General features: G+C 42.2%; 1 protein-coding gene across 3 annotated transcripts in view; it reads left to right on the forward strand.

Annotated features, from left to right (window-relative positions):
• The window catches only part of LOC109402239 (transcription factor hamlet), a 384,793-nt gene that overhangs the window by 196,787 nt on the left and 167,608 nt on the right, over window positions 1–20,398 (forward strand). Inside the window, exon 1 of one of the 3 annotated variants that reach the window (XM_029864201.2) lies at window positions 19,034–20,105. The exons of the other annotated variants lie outside the window; for them this stretch is intronic. Coding sequence (XP_029720061.1) covers window positions 20,078–20,105 — 28 coding nt within the window. The 5' untranslated portion in view covers window positions 19,034–20,077. Of the gene's footprint in view, window positions 1–19,033; window positions 20,106–20,398 lie in introns of those variants that run through there. 3 annotated transcript variants of the gene reach the window in all.

Consider the following 20,398-nt stretch of genomic DNA (forward strand, 5'->3'; position numbering starts at 1 on the left):
TCCTGGTGAAATTCCTGGTGGAATTCCTGGTGGAATTTCTGATGTATTTCCTAGTGGAATTCCTGATGGAATTCCTGATGGAATTTCTGGTGGAAATCCTGGTGAAATTCGTGGAGAAATTGCTGATGGAATTTTCAATGCAATCCCTGGTGGAATTTTAAATGGAATTCCTGGTGGAATTTTAAGTGGGATTCCTGGTGGAATTTCAAGTGGGATTCCTGGTGGAATTTCAAGTGAGATTCCTGATGGAATTCCTGGTGAAACTCTTGATGGAATTCCTGGTAAAATTCGTGGTGGAGTTCATGGTGGAATTCATGGTAGAATTCGTGATGAAGTTCGTGGTGGAATTCCTGGTCGAATTCCTGGTGGAATTCCTGTTGGAATTCCTAGTGGAATTCCTGGTGGAGTTCGTGGTGGAATTCCTGGTGAAACTCGTGGTACAATTCATGGTGAAATTCCTGGTAGAATTTCTGATGGAATTCCTGATGGAATTCCTGATGGAATTCCTGGTGGAATTCCTGATGTAATTCCTGGTGGATTTTCTGATGGAATTCCTGGTGGAATTCCTGGTGGAATACCTGATGTAATTCCTGGTGGAATTTCTGATGAAATTCCTGGTGGAACTCCTGATTGATTGATTGATTTGTCCTTATTAAAGAGACTTTCAGCCCTTATCTGGTTCTTCTCTGGAATTCCTGATGGTATTCCTGGTGGAATTCCTGATGGAATTCCTGGTGGAATTCCTGATGGAATTCTTGGTGCAATTCCTGGTGGAGTTCCTGATGGAATTCCTGGTGGAACTCGTGGTGGATCAATTTCTGGTGGAATTCCTGGTGGAATTCCTGGTGGGATTCCTGGTTGAATTCTTGGGGCTATTTCTGGTGGAGTTCCTAATGAAATTCCTGGTGGAATTCCTGATGGAATTCTTGGTGCAATTTCTGGTGGAGTTCCTGATGGAATTCCTGGTGGAACTCGTGGTGGAATAGTTTCTGGTGGAATTCCTGGTGGAATTCCTAATGGAATTCTTAGTGCAATTTCTGGTGGAGTTCCTGATGGAATTCCTGGTGGAATTTCTGATGGAATTCCTCGTGGAATTCCTGATGGAATTCTTGGTGGAACTCGTGATGGAATTTGTGGTGGAATTCCTGGTGGAGTTCCTAATGGGATTCCTGGTGGAATTCCTGATGGAACTCCATATGGAATTCCTGATGGAAATCTCACTGGAATTCCTGAGTGGTGCGTACGAAATCTTCTGGCAGTCATTAAGTTTTATTCTATATATACATGGAAATTATTATTGTCAACCTTGAGAATTCTCATGGAAAATGTTCTCCTAATGTACCTAATTCAAAATGTATGACATGATTATTAGCTTTTGATCACACGCTCCGACTGAGTGATAAAACATAATCTAAAATTCAACCACAATGCACATCATCGCTCGAGTGAGCAAAATATAGTAAGCAAACAGTCGTACATATCTAGCTGGGTCAAATGAAACACATTCCGCTGCCACATCATCACCCCATTTTACCGAGGCAAAATTTAATTTCCATTCTCTGCGCGGGCCGACAAGATAAACATTCGCACACGACCAAGTGCGCTCGCAGCCAGCTCCGTTCCGAGCTCCAAACTAATATATTTATAGACCAGCAGCAATGCCATGCGCTCCCTTAGGCGTAACCTTCGAATGCGTTTCAACCCCCACTGAGTGGCTCGTAAATTTTCTATAAATACCTAATGAGTTTGTAAACAGATTGTTTTTGGGGTTTGCGAAACATCCTCCTATGTATTTAGTCGACAACGTCGTCATCATCCCCTTTCTTTCTTAGAGATGAATCGGATAGGAAATGTTCGCCCACCTCCTCGACCGCAAACTGAACAACAACAGTCGCTTTTGTGAATATCGGCGTTCTACTCGCATATATACTTCAGATGGGACACTTGTGCTATCTCAAAAAATGATGTCGCAGTACATTTTGCTAGGGCCGCTAGACGGGGTGTACCCAACATGTACATAGTCCGCTGGAGAGACATTATGTAATTGAGTGCACTGTGTCACGTAGGAGTAACTTGAATGTTATAATTGGAAATAAAAAAGAAAGAAAAAACGTTTGCATATTTTTTTTTTGTCGTGAATCATATGTGAAGTATTTGGTGTAACTCCTAGTAAAGCTCGTAGCAAAAAGGCAGACACAGTTGCTGAAGGAATTTGCGAAAATTCCTGGTGGCAATTCTAATTGAGTTCCTAGTGAAACTCCTGGTAACTTTTTCAGTGGTAGTTTCGGTGGATGTTCTATAAATATTACAGGAATACCTTAAGGAATTGCTGGTGACATTCTTGGTAAAATTTCTGGTGGAAATCGTGTAAAATCCATGTGGATTTCTAAGTGGAATTCGCAGTGGAATTTTTGTTGGAAATCCTGGATGACTATGAAGAATACGTAAAAGTAAAACATTCAATCCATAGCTATACCCATGTTACCCCTAGGTAACACGCCGACGACAACCGTTTTGCGCACAAAGCCCATAAGAGAGCAACCCTGAGTGAGTGAGTGCTGTTCAACAAAGTAAAGTGACTGCACCGGAAATGGTGCCGTCCGCCCGTGTAGAAGTGGGATTCGTTCCCTCGCGCGGTTCTATTTCGTGGGATGGCCATGCGCCTCTGCTCTGCTATCAGCGGGATATGATAGCGTAATAGTAGCGCGCCTAGAGGAGGAACTCCCTCAATTTGTGCCAGTTCTCCTCCAAAGTGTATTGTTCTTCACCAGAACCGAGAGTCGAGGACGATTGCCAAGCATGGGTCGAGTTGAGTGAGTATAAAGTGAGACATACGGCGACGAATGGAAGGGTCCATGTCGAGTGCTCGAGTGATCTCATTAAAAATGTATGCAATTTTGGCCACACGATAAACACCACCGACACGACACGACGCAACGTCTGTCCGTCCGTTGTGGGACGTGATGATGGGTGTGAGACGTTTGGTCTTTTGGATTATGCCAAAGTGAAAAGGTATACCTTGGTACTTGCTGAGATTGTCAATAGCTTCGGGAGTGTTTGCGAATGATGCTCGTTTGAACAAGCCGACTGCGGTGCGGTTGTGCAATCTGGGTGGAAGATGATTGTGTACACACAGACGAGAAGGTTGGACTTGAAATGATCAATGGCGAGGGTTTTTGAAAGTTTTGGAATGGATGTTAAGAAGAATGTTCGAAGTATTTCAAGAAAATTCATGAGGATTACTTCCAGGGACACCAACAGAAATTGCTTTGGAGATTTCTTGGGAATTTATCAAACATAATTTGGAATGGATGATTCTCGCATGATTTCTTAAGATTCCTGTTTGTATTCCTTCAAAATACATCTTTGTCCGTGATTTTTTTAAATATCTTCAGGGATTCCTCCAGATATTCTTTCAGGAACTCCCACAGGGGTTTTCCTTGGCGCTTCTTCAGGGGTTTTTCAAGAAATTTCCCAAGAGATTAACCTTGAAACTGGTCCACGAGTTTCCTCAGAAATTTCTTCCGGAATTCCACCACGGATTTTTTAAGGGGTTCTAATGGAAATTCATTCAAGGATAAATAGCAATATTAAATACAGCTGAATAAGTACACGTTTGCATTCTTTCGTATATTTTTGCAAATATTCCTTAAGAAATGCCTCCAGAAATATTGTCAAGATTTTTTCCAAAAGTTTTTCTTCAGTGTTTCTCCAAAATTTCGCAAGAAATTCTTCTAAGAATTTCTCTAGGGGTTTCTGCATGAATTCCTCGAAACATTTTTTTTCAAAAGATGCAGTTCCAGGAGACATTTTTTCACAAAGATTCACAGATTTTTTCAGAAACTCCTCTAGAGTTTTCCTTCAGATTTTCAGATTTTTATTCCAGAAGCTTTTACAGAAATTATTCCCAGGATTCTTCAGGTATTACTCAGGGATTTTTTAGGACATAAACTTGGGATTTCTTCACAGGTATCTACAGGAGTTCTTTCAAGGATTCCTTCAGAAAATCTCCAGGGATCTCCAAAAATTTATTGAAGGATTTCTTCGAGAATTTTACCAGTACTGTTGTTTGCGATTTATGCATACATTTTTTGAAGATCCTCTAAGAATTTTCTCTACCGACTTTTCCTGCAATCCCTCCCGAGGTTTCTCAAGCATTTTTTACCTAGAAATTACTTGCAGCGTACCTCCTTAAGCCTCTTATGATTTTTTTTTCAGAGAATTAAGGGGGTATTTCAAGGTGTTCCTTCAGGTATTCTCCCAAGCATTATCCTAGGAATCCATCCAGAAATTACTCTCAAAATAATTGCTTCAGGATTTTTTTTTCCATGAGTTTCTACGAAAAACATTAAAGATTTTCTTCTAGGAATTTCCAAAGATATCTTTGGGAGATTTTTTAAGAGTTTACACGAGACAATCTTCCAGGGATTTCCAATAATTGAACTAATTCTGAAGGGATCTCTAAGGACATTCCAGGAGATATTTCTGATGGAACCGCAAATGCATTCAAAACATAAATTTGGAATTTCTACATAAATCACTGAATTGATTTCTCGAACTCTTACAGAAACTTTGGGAAAAATTTCCGATGCAATCCCAGAAGGATTTGTAAATGTTTATTTAGAAGAATTTCTAAAAATTCCCTTAAAAGTGGTTTAAAGGAAATCACTTACTGAAATTTCTGAAGAAATCCCTTGAAATTCCGAAAAAGCCTTTGGAATTAAAAATATCTCCTTAAAGAAATTTTAGTGGAAATCCCAGCAGTAATTTCTTAAGGAAACCCTGAGATGTTCCATGATCAGGAAGCCGGACTCTGCCCAGAAGTGTCAGCTTGAACCTATCATTCCGTGAACGTATTAATACGCGTCAGTAAAACTCCCTATTTGGCTGCAAGAACTTTTGATTGCGAAGACATTTTCAGTAAAGTCCCTGTAGAAATGTTAGAAAGTACTTTTGAATGATTTCTGGTATAATATTCGAAGAAATCCTCAGGGAACTCTTGAAGTAATCTTACGAGGAATGTCTTAAGAACTTCCTGGAGAAGCTTCTCGATTAATCCTTGGCAGATTTCCTAGAAAAATGAATAAGGAATATATAGGAAAATTCTTGGAGGGTTTTCTGATAGTATTCTTGTAGAAATCCGTGGACGAATTTCTGAAAAAAAAAAAAATTTTTTACTTATTCGTTTATTTGGAAGGCTTGGGCGCCACATGGGCATAACTGAGCCGAAATCTTTTGTTTTTACATTGATTTTACATTTTACAATTTATTACTGCCTTAAAACTATGTTAGTTTGGGAAGCCGAAGTACTCGCGGCTGTTTCGAGGTTGAGGATTAAAAAAAAATTGAGCAAAAATATTGAATACCTAGTGTTACGCAGAACAGAGTGCGATAAATTTGAACACTAAAGTAATTTGAGCACCCCTGCGAATACCCCAGTAATTGTAAGAACAGACGTAGAACAATGCTGTTATGAGCTAATTTGTAAAACCAGTGCGGAGATATATTTTGAAGAGGATGGCAGCATTTGTCTGCCCAGCTAGGTTACCGAATTAGTTAGTACATATATGTATGTGTATATTGAATGGTTTTTAATAAATGTGTCCATTTTAGCTTTTTAGCTGACCGAATTAAATATGTGTTTGCTGTAAGAGTCGGTACGATCTCTTCCACCCTCATCCGCAACACCTAGAGAAACGCATAGATAAGCGTCTGCAAAGATCCATTGAAAAAGTTGTTGAGAAATTTCTAAAGGAATCTCCGTAATTATTCCTCAAAATATTTTTGAAAAAAATTCTTAATCCTTAGAGGAAATGCCGGATAAATTTCCGGGGTAATACGTCGAGAAATATTTGAAGGACATCTTAAAGGAAACTTTGTTCGAACTCCTGCAGTAATCTCTGGAGGAATTTCTGCAAGATTTTCTGGACGAATCCCTTCAGAATTTTATGGACACATTCATACTGGATTTTTTTATGGAATCCCCAGAACGATTTCTAAACAAATCCCTATTGCAATTCCTAAAGAAACACCTGTGAGAAAATTATACAAGAATCCTTGGAGAAATTTCCGATAATTTTTTAATCTTCATCTCCAGAAGAATCTTTTTTTTTTATCTCGAATCTCCAAAAGAATTCCTGGTGGGATTACAGAGGGAACCCATAGAAATCTATCTAACATAATTCTTAGAAAGAAAACATCGGCCATGGAGAAATTTCTTAAAGCTTTCCTGGATGAATTTCTGAAAAAATAGTAGCCGAAGGAGTTTCTGCAAGAAATCTAGGTAGATTTTAAGACCATGGACCAAACCCTTGGAGTAAATTCTGAAAGAAACTATGGATGAATTTTGGAAGAAATCCATAGATGTTTTCCATGGACTTGGAAAAACTTATGGAGGAATCTCTTAAGGAAGGAATCTCCTATGGAAATTTATAAACGAATCCCTGGAAGAATTTCAGAAGTAATCTGTGCAAAAAAAAACCTGAAGGAGTCCGTGGAAGGTTTTTCAAAAGAAGCCTTCGAAGACATTTCTGGAGGAATCTTTGATTTTCTCAAAGAATCGTTGGATGCATTTCTTAAGGGATCCGTGGATGCTTTCCTGAAAGATTTCTGGTACGGATTCCTGAGAAAATCTAAAGAGGGTTTTATAAGAAATCCCATTGAAGCCAACGGAAATTCCGGCGAACATTTAAGAATAAATTCTGAATCCATGCATGGAAGCTGTTCTACAGAACTTTCAAAAGAAATCCATGAAGACATTCTGAAAGGAATTCTGGGAGGATTTTCCAAAGAGTTTTATGTAGCAATAACGAAAGGAATCCAGGGAAGGTTTCATGAAAGAATCCAACATAATTTCTGAGGTAATATCTAGAAAACTTCGGAGAAAATTTCAAAGAAAATAAGAATTTAGGAAGGAATCAATGGAAGAGGATTTTTCTGAGAAATCTCCGAAGAAATGCAGGGTTGAATTTTTTTTAAACTATTCCCTGAAAGATTTTCTGAAGAATTGCTGGAGGAATTTCTGAAGATTTGAGAAAATAAAGAGTCCCTGGAGAAAACTTCTAGATGAAACTTTGATAGAGTTTCCAAGTAAAGTAGTGAAATTTCAAGAGAATTGGTTGAGTGATCCTTGAATAAATTTGTGAAGAAATCCTGTGCCGAATTTGTAGAAGACTCTAATTTTTTTTCTGGCCAAAGTCTATGGTCCATACAAATTACAAAAAAAAAAAAAAATGTATGGGAAAGAGTCTACGAGGGGAAGAGGGAGTGGTGTGTCTGAGATGGCCAAATTTGAGTCTACGTAGTCTATGGACAGCACCTAACTGCGATTTCTGTCACTTCGCATTGGATCTAGCTTCGTAAATAAATATTCAGGATTTTTAGAAAACATTATTTTAAATAGGGTGACGCATATTTTAACCTTGTAAAAATTTGAAAAAATTACAGCCAATCAGATCTTTGTTTCGATGAGAAACTCTAGAAAACCTTTTCAAATTGTAAACGTATCGTTAATACTTGTGATAAACGTATGTAAGCATAGTATTAAAATAATTGTGAAAAACTTGTGAAATCTTAAGTTTATTTTTGTTCACTTAAGCCACATCTGACAAAAATATAACCTCCTTCCCGTTTCATCTGAGTACCTCAATTCAAGCAATAGATATAAGCAATGGGGCACGTTCGGTGTAATACTAGATTTGTAGTAATGAGCTGAATTTTTGTATGGTGAGAAGGTCAATTCTCCGTTTTTGCAAAAAAAAAAAATGGTGCAAAAAGCGTGGGTATTATGATTCCTTGCCAAATTTGATGTTGTTAGAGCAAAACTTTGGCAAGGAATCATAACACCAACGATTTTTGCACATTTCTTTGCAAAAACGGAAAATTGACCTTCTCATCATACAAAAATTCAGCTCATTACTACAAATCTAGTACTTCACTGATCTGTCCTATAAGTCAATGAATATTATGCACACCATTCTCAAAATATGAATTTTAAACATTGTATCGTTTTCTCGCCTTCCTATGTGCCACCAAATTTTTTTCCGCCTCCGTTCCTCGGGTGGGTGGTGACATAGATCTATCTTGTTCTTGTTGTATGTTTCCGTTTTTGACCATCACTCTGAGAAGCTGGGGAGATACCTAGCGCGGTTGCATCACTTTACCCAGAAGCAGCATCCTTGTAAATCCCGCCTTCTATGAAAGACTCACACTATCTCAGAGTGTTGGTATATCTCCCGGTGTGGTGTGGGATCATCCGCTCCAGTGGAGCAAGCAAGACGGAAAACCATTCGAATCGAAAGAGAGACGCCCCGGCAAACGTTTCTTCTCGTTATCACTGACTGTGCGGGGCACAGCACACGATTCAATCGTTGTTGTTGCTCGTCCGTAGTCGTCGTTGGCTTGGGTCTGGATGCGATGAATATGCGGGTTGTTTGGAAGAGAGCGGCAAATGGGAAAATGCTCACCAACCACACTGATTCCACCAGGCCCATCATCTTATACACAACATTGCGCGATGTCACATCGCACACATTTAGTGTATGAATGTGGTGTCTTTTGCCGGTTGTCTGTTTCAACGCTTATTCGACCGGCTCGGTGGCTCTGTTTGTGTGCGGCGCGCATCCGAAAGGGAGGAGGAGCCAAAATCTATACCTACGCGGTAGTCACTCGGAGTTACAAGTATAGAATTGAATAACATGATGATAAAACGACAATGCGGCAGAAGCGTTCCAGAATATCTCTGTGCAACGGGTCGGTATAGGAAAGCAATGAATGAACATTGAACAGACAGGGTATACTGAATGTTGTTTTTTCTTAGCATTCAGGATATGATCAGGAATGATGAGGACTTTGCCAGGGGGTTGAGAGTAATTGGTTTATATGTGTGATGTTCATCGGAAGCAACGGAGAGCGAGAAATGAATTTGGAAATTATTATTAAAGGGAGATAATGTTGTTCCACTGGCGGTTCAGATCAAATGAATTGGAATTACAAGGAGTACTAGTGTTCGAGAAAAGCAACAGCAGAAATTGTGAATGATCACTCACTAGTAGAACTTGAAATATTCTCTTTTCCAATTCTATTTTTTGACATGTCCTTACGTTCTGAAGATCTCATATGAATGAAATGGAACTCAACTATTGAAATGCGATCTAATAAAAGTTACAAAAAGATCTGGTTGTAAGTCCACTGAAGTCTGTCGTATTTTATTCGTTTCACAATATTCACTTATTTGTATACTTGATACAACTCTTGATAAAAGTATCTGAATCACGCATTTTTTTTTTTTTGGTAGTTTCATAAAGAAAACTTCCCACAGCATTCTGCGTCATTTAATGTTCCCGCTTTGTAACCGTAGAGCAATACTTGAAGAATCAGCGTCCCACATAAAAATAATTTCGTTTGCGTTTAAAATATGGCCTAATCTGCCGTCGGTCGCATAAATGCCACATGTTACATTTCAACATTTTGGTAGTTTTTATGTCAAACGTCATATTTTGATACGTGTTTTTGAAATATTTTGTCAACATATAAATTTATACGTATTTCGATTGAATTGCAGTTAAGTCAATCAAATGCGGCAATAGCCAAAGTTTATTACGAAACTTCAAATGTGTTTTTCTCATATTTGTAAAGTGATTACGAAATCCGTAAATGTCATTTTTCGCTGTTGCAATATGCCTTTTCACTTCATGGAAAATGCCCATGTCTTCTAATGCCGCAAGTGTACCAAGATAGTTAAATTTCTCAACAACTTCTACTGCATGCCCGTCAATCACTACCTCAGCACTAGCTACCTCTGTATCTACTCACAATCATGTATAACGTCTGGGTGGAGTTTTTTTTATCAAGCCTATCCCAGCTGTCTACCTGTTTAGAGGAGCAGAAGCTTCCTCTACTGCGCTACAATAGATGCTGAAGGGATTGATATCTTCCACAAAGCCGGAGATCATGTGTTATCGTTTGATGGTAGAACTGCTCTACACACCAGATCTCCTTATCGCTCCTCGAGTGCAATCTTGAACAGTCAATTTGAAAAAGCATCACTCTGCTTCAATTTATTCAAGGTCTTGTACGAGGTAGACATTTCGTCGGCGATCCGAACACTTGATTTTGATCCCTCCAGACCAATTAGTCTCGCCGAAAAAACCAATGTTTTGACATCATTCTCAAAGTTTATTTCTTTTCACTAAATCGTACTGAATCGTACGCTGCTTTAAAATCAAAATTATCTAGGATCATCGGAAGGTAAACATTTGATCCGTAATTTTTCGACCTTTAACAAAAATCAACCTGTTATTAGCCGAAGAAAAACTTCTAAAGAGTGTTGTGTGTGCAACTGCTATGCGTCACTCTGTTGGCCATGGGATCTACCGCTCGAAATCCACGTTCTACTGTTTTGGGCCAGCGTATCTTCTAGATAGCTACCACGTTCACGCTGACACTTTGCAGGTTACGACCCGGGAACTCAACACTTGTGGGCTCATTTAAAGTTCTTTCGTTATAAGATCCGGCTTTCCAATCGATAAGCCAATCCGTTTGTTTTACTTTTGATTTTTTTTATGTTTAAAGGTTCTCACCAAGCTCCCTTATCAGGGCCGCGCTGCCTACATCGCACTGAAGGAGCTGCCTCTCTTGGTATAGCTGAGTGAAGTGATACAGAATTTCACAGCAGTCACTGGATACCAGAACGGACGGTCCGTCTCGTTGGTGAATAGTCCACTTGGTACACACATTTTAGCTGGCTGACTTTATCATCAACTGACCTGTGGAAAAATTTGATGAGTACTTGTGAGGAGCAGAGCTATATTGACTCAACATTTTGAAGCTCCGTTGAGGACCACCGTTCTATACATTAGACTGGGTCAACAAAGTCGATTTTTTGGAACAAAGTTTTTTCGATTCCTTTTAGCGTCCAAAACAACTGTGCAAAATTTAGGAGCGATTGATCCCGAGTAGATGAAAAGAGCTCAATAATAGCATATTTTGATATGGAGATCAAAAAGTGATATGGGTTTGATTGACATAAGAGATAAAAGATCTAAAATAAAATCAAAAATTTACTCCTGGAACATCACCATCACATCATATTTAGATTTTGAAAGATCTAACCAATAGCAGCGAGCTATCTGTATGATCTTGAAATATCAAATTTTGATGTTGTTCAGATGCTCCAGGGACATTTTTCAGATATTATTTTCAGATCTTTTATGTCTTATATTAATCAAACCAATATCATGTTTTGATCGTCAGTATTTTACCTCTACCCGGGATTGCATCCCCGTATTCACTTTGCAGTCTTTGGCAAAGTTTTTCGACATATCCTAAGGCATTGTCCATTTAGAATTTGGACGCAGATAATTACTTGTATCTCTGAGGTGGAATAACAAACATAAAAGGTAAAGCCCTCAAAACAAAGATAATTTATTGTAGTTTCATGGAAAAATATCATTGAAATTATTTAATTTAATTTTTCATACATTTTTTTATTTTTTCCATGTTTACTTCCTTAAAAATCTGCACAATGGTAGTAAATTTTAGCATCAACCCCTTCGGCGTATTTGACTCACAATCGGGTCATCTCTGTAGTGTCTTGAGACCATCTACCAGTCTGATTAGGAATCCAAAAAAACTTTGCCAAACATTTCCCTTCTTGTGAAAATAAGGGCAATTCAGTGAATTCCAATGAGGTGAAATTTGAGTGTTTTTCGTTAATAAACACTATGCATCCGTGATGATACCACTGAACATCTCCGGCTGTCGTGACAGCTCGCCAAAGTAGCTCAACCCTCTACATATGTCTCGTGTGCAGTTTTGAAAAGCAGCACGCGATTATTGAGGCTATCATCCTTGCACACATTTGGTGTCATTATCGGGATGTGAGAAAACGATGCTCAGAGCTCGAGCTTACTGCCAAATATTGGAATTTCAAGCAGAATAATCCACAAACACAAACACTTGGGACACTTCCTCATGGCATGGTTAACAACATCTGAGCACATCACACATAATGGTTTTGAAGACATTAACCTTTTTGGCGATTGTCGGACCTCGCCATGTTAAATTTTCAACGTGTTTGTGCAAGATTTTTTTCCTTCTCTTGTCTTCAATCTGGAATAACTTTTCACTCGTTGCAAGAAAATCGATGAAATTTTCACCATTAAAAGAGGACAACTTTATGATCAGACTGTTGTAAAAGAATGGTGATTATGATCATTTAGAGCGTCACAATAAATTTTACTTTGCGTCCGGATTCTAACTGGACAATGCTTTAGGCTATACTTCAACGTCATTAGTTACATGGTTTTAGACAAAAAAATTCGACTTATGAGGAAAATGCAAAATAGTACGTTTTCCCATACTAAATTCCATACAAATTTCAATCGCAATGCGGAATATGGGAACGTAACCAATCGCTTCCAAATTTTGCACAGTTGACGCACTTTACTATACATAGTACCTTTGGTGTCGTAGTGGCACGACTGAACAAATTTCGCCATGACCTCGAAGTCATCTCCGTCTATCGTGACACTAAAGTATTTGTTTAAGGAATTCACTACTAGTTAGTACTTTGCTGCTTCGTGTTGCAAGCGGCTATTGCTCTAACAGGTTGGTGATAATGTCCATGCCATCCGCAAAGCACACATTATTGACCGGAATTCGTGAAAATCGTACACCAGCTGTTGAACCTGGCTTAACCCGTCCCACCCAAGCAACACACATGTCATATAAGAGTTACAACAGCGCAAGTTTTGGTTGTATAGAAGTCAGTTGGACGTAATTTCAACATCATGTAAAAATAACGTCACAATAACATCTATACAACCAAAGCTTGCGCTGCCGTAACTGTTATATGACTTACATGTTACTTGGGCATTAGGTACACCTTTCAAAGCGATCTTGAACAGTAGGCATGGGGCTTTGTCACCTTCCCAGCCAATACACGATCGCATGCTAAAGTCGAGGCGATATGCATACACTTTACACGCGGTTTAGTGGATGCATGAACGCATATGGCCACCACTTTAGCATCCTATGGATTACTGCACGAATTTATTCTGGCCTGCTTACTCTCACACGAAATTTGACGTTTGAGAGGTGTCGGCACCGCTCAAACGTCAAATTTTCTGTGAGAGTAAGCAGGCCAGCATAAATTCGTGCAGTGGACCATTCTAAAGCATATATTTACGATTTCGTGTTGACTGGGTTGTCATGGCCCCCGACTGGTAAGTTCAATGCAGTCTTGCACACTGTCTATCGTCTGCTCAGCTTACCAAGAAAGCCGTTCGCGTCCATAATTTTCCATAGGGCCTGTACATAAACTACGGAACTAGGGGGGAGGGGGGGGGGAGTCTGACCAAAGTCTCCATACAAATTTCGAAAATTGTGTATGGGCAAAAGCCTACGCGGGAGGAAGGGGGTTCTGAGATAGCCCAAAAAAAAGTCTACGTAGTTTATGGCCAGCGCCATAGCTCTATGCGATCGATTTTGTCGTATGCCGCCGTGAAGTCGACGAACAGATGATGCATTAGAATCCGGTACCGTAAATCGGGAGGAATTTGATCATTTTTCAATTGATTTGCTCGATAAAAAGTCAAACAGTAACTAGAAACAACCAAATATTTTTGACCCTAGTAAGATCTTTTTGTTCTTTTTTCTTTACGGCTCTACTGGGACTTGGCCTGCCTCATTTCAACTTAGTGTTCTTTGAGCACTTCCACAGTTATTAATTCAAGGGGATTCTTTAACTGCCAGTGCATGCAATTGTATATTGTGAGGCAAGCACAATAATAAACTATGCCCAGGGAGTCGAGAAAATTTTCCCGACCGGAACGGGAATCGAGCCCGCCGTCTCCGGATTAGCAATCCATAGCCTTAACCACTAGGCTAACTGGAGACCCTAGCAAGATTTCAGGGTCAATATGATCCAGACAGGCACGCTGAACGTGTTCTGAGCAAGCGTAGTGCGTCAATCCTAACATCCTAGCTAACACCTTCCTATGGTGTTATTGGGCATGGCGCACCACGATGACGTAGTGCACGTTCAGCGAGCCTGTCTGGGTCATATTGACCCCACATTCTACTAGAGGGGGGGCTGCAAAACGGTGAGTCAATAAGGAGAGCGTCCAACATAGCTCTGGTCCTCACAAGTTCCTACCTCATGTTTCCACGGGTCAAGCGATGACAAAGACCGCCAGCTAAGAGTTGTGTGCGTAGCTGGTAGTGCAGCCTGGGCACTGTTGTCCTTCTGACTTCAGCTAGATTGAGGAGGTACGACCCGAGCGTCTGTTCTAAAATGAGGTGCGGCTGGAACAGCATCTGTTCTGGCATCCAGCGGCTGAATAAGAAATGCTGCATCACGCCCAGCTAGATCCAAGGTGATAGTCCCACCGTGGCCATCCCAGTGTTGGTTGGGACGTTAAACAGAACTGGCACGATGGCCCTCCGGCGAGACAGGAGTGTTGGGGCAGGCCCCTTAAAAATCCCCATTGCGAATAACATACAATTCAGCTGCCGTAGCTGTTGCAAGGACGCTGAGATTGCGGACACGCCCGTAAGGAGACGGTTATGGTCGCACACGCCCCAGCACACGAAAACCCGTATGGATGCGACGTTTGGAGAACCAGATTACCACATTGCGGGCCAAGATTGGTCGATTAACACAGTGCAAGCAGGGTAATCGCTGTTGCTGAAATTATGAAGCCCGCAGAACTCCGAGATCTCTCAGAAGTCAACATTACTGACATCCTCGACTCCCTCGACACAGCGAATGTTCAAAGCGGAAGAAACGAAACCGAATGTTCAACATTAACGAAAGGGAGTTCTACAGCTACATCCGAAACAACGAGCCTGATTTTGAAGAAGATCTTCCGGAGATTGGCGTCGTCACACAGTTCTGGGTATAACCCTGACCAGCACAGCGACAGGGAATGCCAAAGGGGATTAGGCTCTGTGGATCTCATAAGCCAGTTTTGCTTATACATATCCTAATGAGTCTTTGGATGTACTGTCAGGTGTGATGGTTGGGGACCACCTAATGGTACTACAAATCCCAAGAATAATCGCTTCCATGATGCTGTTCAGGTCCTTCTTCAATTCCAGCTCGTCTAGGCACCTTTAGGGAGATTTAGGGACAACTCCGGTTGTCGAGAAGACAACCGGAACTTTACGGACGTCTTCCAGGTGCCACATCTGCTTCACCTCCTCCGCTGAGTCGTGGTACTTGGTAAGAACATGATGGTATAACGGTACAGTAGACGTTTACTCGTTAGAAATGGTTTAACCACAATGCTGTTTAACTGCAAGTCCACTAAGTTCAACATCGTTGCAGTTATCGCACCGCTATCTGTCAAAAACAAAGCGTCAACAGAGTTGCAATGATTTTCGGACACATTATAGCTGCATTGTGATGTTTTTGAGTGTATTCTGGCTGCGTTCAACAGTAACTGACAACTGCTTCGAACGTCTACTGTACAGCGATGTCGATGAGGGTTACCCGCTTCATCCTTTTGTCGTAAACCACAATGTCGGGTCCGTTGGCACAAATGATGCCTTCCGTAATGATCTCGCAATCCCAGTACAGCATTATGTAACTATTTTCTAGAACCGCGTCCGGCTGATACTTTTAGTAGGGTACAAATTTGTCGAGCATGTTGTGCTTTGAAGTAAGCTGTTGATGCACAATCTTGGCAACTTCGTTGCCAGCTGCTGGATCTGCGTTGGTGATGCCTCTTTCTCCTACTGCGCGTGGCAGGGTGAATCTCTAGAGTATCGATGGACGACTTTGGATGGCGCATGCGGCGGTGCTTGATGAACGTCACTCGTACTGCTCGTTTTAAGGCCTCGAGATCTGTCTTGGTCCACTTCACCACCCCAAAGCTGTAGGTCAACAGGAACTCATCAAACGTGTTGATCGCCTTTACCTTGTTACCGGCTGACAGAAAGCTTCTCAGGACACAGTTGACACGATGCAAGAACTTGTCCTGCAGTTCCTTCTTGATCGCTGTGTGGCAAATACCTCTAAGTTGCAGGAAGCCGAGGTATTTGTACGCTTCGTCTTTAACCATATTCCGAATCTCTTTCTGTTCGTTGACGCGGAAGCAGCGTCCACTACTTGACTCCGGCGAAGATGGACTGACCGACATTTGCCAATTCAAACTCCATCCGGATGTCCACTCCTTCCCCCTCTTTTCATTTGGTTGCCATAGTTGCATTGGTAGAGTGCTCTGCTGAAGGGGTTCATCGCAAGGCAGAACCATAGTGGACTAAACGTATCGCTTTGAAATATCCTCCTACTGATGCGAGTTCTGGACCACAACACAGCTGTTCCGTCAATAGTTTGTAGGAACGTGCTATACATTCCCATTACGTATATTTAGGGATTGTTGATTTTGTTCGGTGATTGCAACACACTAAAACATGAGTTATAACGTTTCGGCCTACTGACTTTCAGCCATCATCAGATTTGTATAAATCGATGTTCTTGCCACCAGTGTGGCTTTACACTGGTGGCAAGAACATCGATTTATACAAATCTGATGATGGCTGAAAGTCAGTAGGCCGAAACGTTATAAATCGTGTTTTAGTGTGTTGCAATCACCGAACAAAATCAACAATCCCTAAATATACAACTCAACGGTGACCAAAACCATAAGAATTCCCATTACGTGTTGGATCCTGATGACTTTCCCGTATACCTTGTACAACTGCAGTACCTTAAGAAGGTACGAATACGGTACTGAGTTGTAAAAGCCTTCTTGTAGTCGATGTACGTTATGCTCAGGTTCTTCTGCTTTTCGGTGGCTTGACCCACAATGACTGCATATATGATGACGCAAGGCTTCATTTGCGTGTTTTTGCGACATCCTTTTAGTTCCTCGGAAATCACGTTGTTGGCATCCCAGTGGACTTGAATCCTCCTCGCTATTAGCGACAACAGCACTTCGTACAGACTCGGTTGTTGGTCTGTACTTTGCTGGATCAGCTGTGTTTTGGTCGTTCGGCAGAAGATAAGTGGTACCCCTGGTAATGAACTCTGGTAGCTGCGTGGGGTCTTCTCCATGTTGAAGCATTCTGCATCCGTCCGTGAATAGTCGTGAGTTTTTTATACCAAAAATTGTGCACGAAATCGGGTCCTATCATTCATTTATTTAGTTCAACATCAAATTCATGATAACACTGAATCAACAATTTGCCGCCATAATACTCGATTTGTAGCTGCAGCTCTCCAACGTCGATCACGCCCAACGCTCGCCAGATCACGCTCCACCTGGTTCGCCCATCATGCTCTCTGCGCTCCACGCCTTCTTGTACCAACCGGATGGTTAACAAACACCAACTTTGCAGGGTTGTTGTCCGGCATTCTTGCAACATGCCTTGCCCACCGCATCCGTCCAGCTTTAGCCACTTTCAGGATGTTGGGTTTACCGTAGAGTGCAGCGAGCTCGTGGTTCATCCTTCTCCGCCACACACCGTTCTCTTACATGCCACCGAAGATCGTCCTTAGCACGCGTCGCTCGAAAACTCCGAGTGCTTGTAGGTCCTCCTCGAGCATCGTCCATGTCTCGTGTCCGTAGAGAACCACCGGTCTTATTAGCGTTTTGTATACGGTAGCAGTTTCCGCAGTTCCTTCTGGAGCCCGTAGAAGGCCGGACTTCCACTGATGATGCGCCTTCGTATTTCACAGCTCACGTTATTGTCAGCTGTTAGCAAGGAACCAAGGTAGACGAATTTTTCACACCTCGAAAGTATCCCCGTCTATCGTAACATTACTACCCAGACGGATCCGGTCGTTTTCGGTTCCGCCTACCAGTATGTACTTTGTTTTTGAGGCATTCACGACCAGTCCGAGCTTTGCAGGCGGGTGTACATTTCTGCCACCTTCCAAAAGTTCTAGCAATAATATCCATATCATCCGCAAAACAGACAAATTGACCGGATTTCGTGAAGACCATAGCCCGGTTGTTGAACCCGGCTTGTCGCATAGCACCTTCCAGGGCGATGTTGAATAATAGGCAGAAAAGTCCATTGCCTTGTCTTAGTCCCCGTCGAGATTCGAATGAACTGGATAGTTCACCCGCAATCCTTACGCTGTTCTTCACACCGTCCATCGTTGCTCTTATCAGTCTCGTAAGCTTACCGGGAAAGCTGTTCTTGTCCGGGTCATGGTGCAATTTCTGATATATCGGGTAGCCTTACGTATACCCTGAGCGGTAACTACGACCGCGGCCATGTCTCCAACTCCATTACACTGTCGATCTTCTTCTACCAGCCACATCCCATAATCGCTGTGCTGGACATGGTTCTCCCATAGATGAGCCCAGAGCTGTGTGATGTCGCCAATCTCCGAAGGGCCTTGTCCATAAATCAGGCTTATCGTTTCAAAAGCAGTTGTAGAACTCCCTTGCCCAGGTTTCCTTGAAAACTTTGATTAGAAAGCCTAAAAGTAACATACCACTTCCATTACCAGTCCATCAGAAACACCTTCATAAAGGCAAATCCATTCCTTCGAATATCCAAAGGATAACGCTCTCCGTTGTCATCACCAACATACATACTTCCCTGTCCTTCCAGTCAGTGCGGTTACCACCGTGATTTATACCTTGATCGTTTATGTTCCATTATTCCTACTCGTCGTCGTCATCGTCGTCCAGTTGTCCCGTAGCACACAGCAGAAGCAACCCGTCAGACATACGGACGTCGTCGTCCTCCTGATGAACCACCACCGTGTATACACATTGCACAACGGTTGTATTGGTGTCAAGCCGTGATTCCGTTTTCCTACTGTTTGATCCTTCTTATCTGTTGGCCGCCCGCCCGCCATGCGCTTTTCCTCACCTCCTCGCTACGTCGTTTGAAAAGCGAGAATGTGTTGAGCCCTCTCTCTCCTCTAGAGGGATTTTCAGTTCTGGGTGAGGGTTTCCCGGCTCGATGGTATGAGTGACTCAGCTCTGAGAGCGAACTTTTTTCGGGAGAGAGCGAAACCTTCACACACAACACAACGCAGAGGCAGCATGGCACGGCAACGACGACGGCGGCGACGGCGGTGCGATATGTGTTTGTACGGACGACTGACGACGACGGCGTGATTGTTGTGATGGTCCTCCTGGAGTGTGTGATAATTGCATGGGAAGAATTTGTTAGTCTATTCTTAGCATCCAACAGACAGACAACGAGACCGCGCGCGCATACACGACGCGAGACCTCACGAGCGACACCAGAACGGTGACGAAGCCATGCAACAAGGACACGGTGGCGATCACGGCGCGCGGTTCAAACTAGAAGCGGGAAACAGTAACGTGAGCGAAGGTGTGAATCGTTGAGGAGCGCGCGCGACTGGGCCAGTGGACTGTGATCGATTTGCATAGGTTTTTAGAGGCAGCGGAGAACCTAGATGTTGCGGTGCACGGTGGCATGTGTGTGAAGTGTGTGACGTGACGGGCCCGGCCAGGTGAATGAACACATTTTTGACGGAGGTTTTAAATCGTCGAACGTCTGGTCTGGGTTTTGCCCCACAGTGGGAGGAAGCAATTTGAAGGCTAATTTTCTCATCAACACGCAAAGCTTGGCTTGCCGGGGAAAAGGCTGTGTGGAAATCGCGGAATTGACCCATCCATCGTGCGAAATTTGTGGCTCCGGTGGAGGAAATCGATTAGCTGGGTGTGCGAGGACAACCCCGGCCCAAGAGATTCAAGTGGACCGATAGAGCAAGCAGGTCGGAGTCGTGAGGCCCTAAGATTTATTCGGTTTCGTACGTGGTTTTAATGGTTCTTCATTAAGATACCCATTTCACTCGGTAAGGCCGCCAAGTGTTTTCGTTGGCCTCGTGACTCAGTGCGTCCGTCGGAGCTATCGTGATCAGTTTCGTGCGTGCAGAAGAAACCAGTGGAAAGTGAAGAGCGAGAAATGATAAATAATTCTAATTAGGATATAAATGTTGTGATGGAGTGATTCTCGCCACCGGACCGGACCCAAGAAAAGCCCGGCGTAGGGTTGGTCGTTCGCCTAAATAAGTTGTACCGAATTATCGAGTTTGGTGTTTGGCGGTGAACTGACTACCCCAGCAACGTGCCCTGATATGGTTGATATCGAGCTAATGATGCCAGGTATGAAGGTGGACCGGAGCCGCGAAACAAATCACTGTAGATTATAAAGTTAATGTCGCGAATAATGACGTACGAGGACCAGGGGGTCCTGAACGAAGGAGTCGATCGAAGAAAGGAATTTTATGAGTTGGTCCCAGTTTGACGTATTTCTCCTAGGGTTTTGATTGACGACGACAAGCTTTCTTGGAGGTGCGTGAGATCATAAAATTCAGTTGGAGTTTTCTCCGGGTGCAACTATTTGCGTTTCTGGGTTGATTCAATTAATTATGATTAAATAGACTTGGGCTCGTGAC

This window comes from Aedes albopictus, chromosome 2, assembly GCF_035046485.1.
Source record: "Aedes albopictus strain Foshan chromosome 2, AalbF5, whole genome shotgun sequence".
Classification (NCBI taxonomy): Eukaryota; Metazoa; Arthropoda; class Insecta; order Diptera; family Culicidae; genus Aedes; species Aedes albopictus.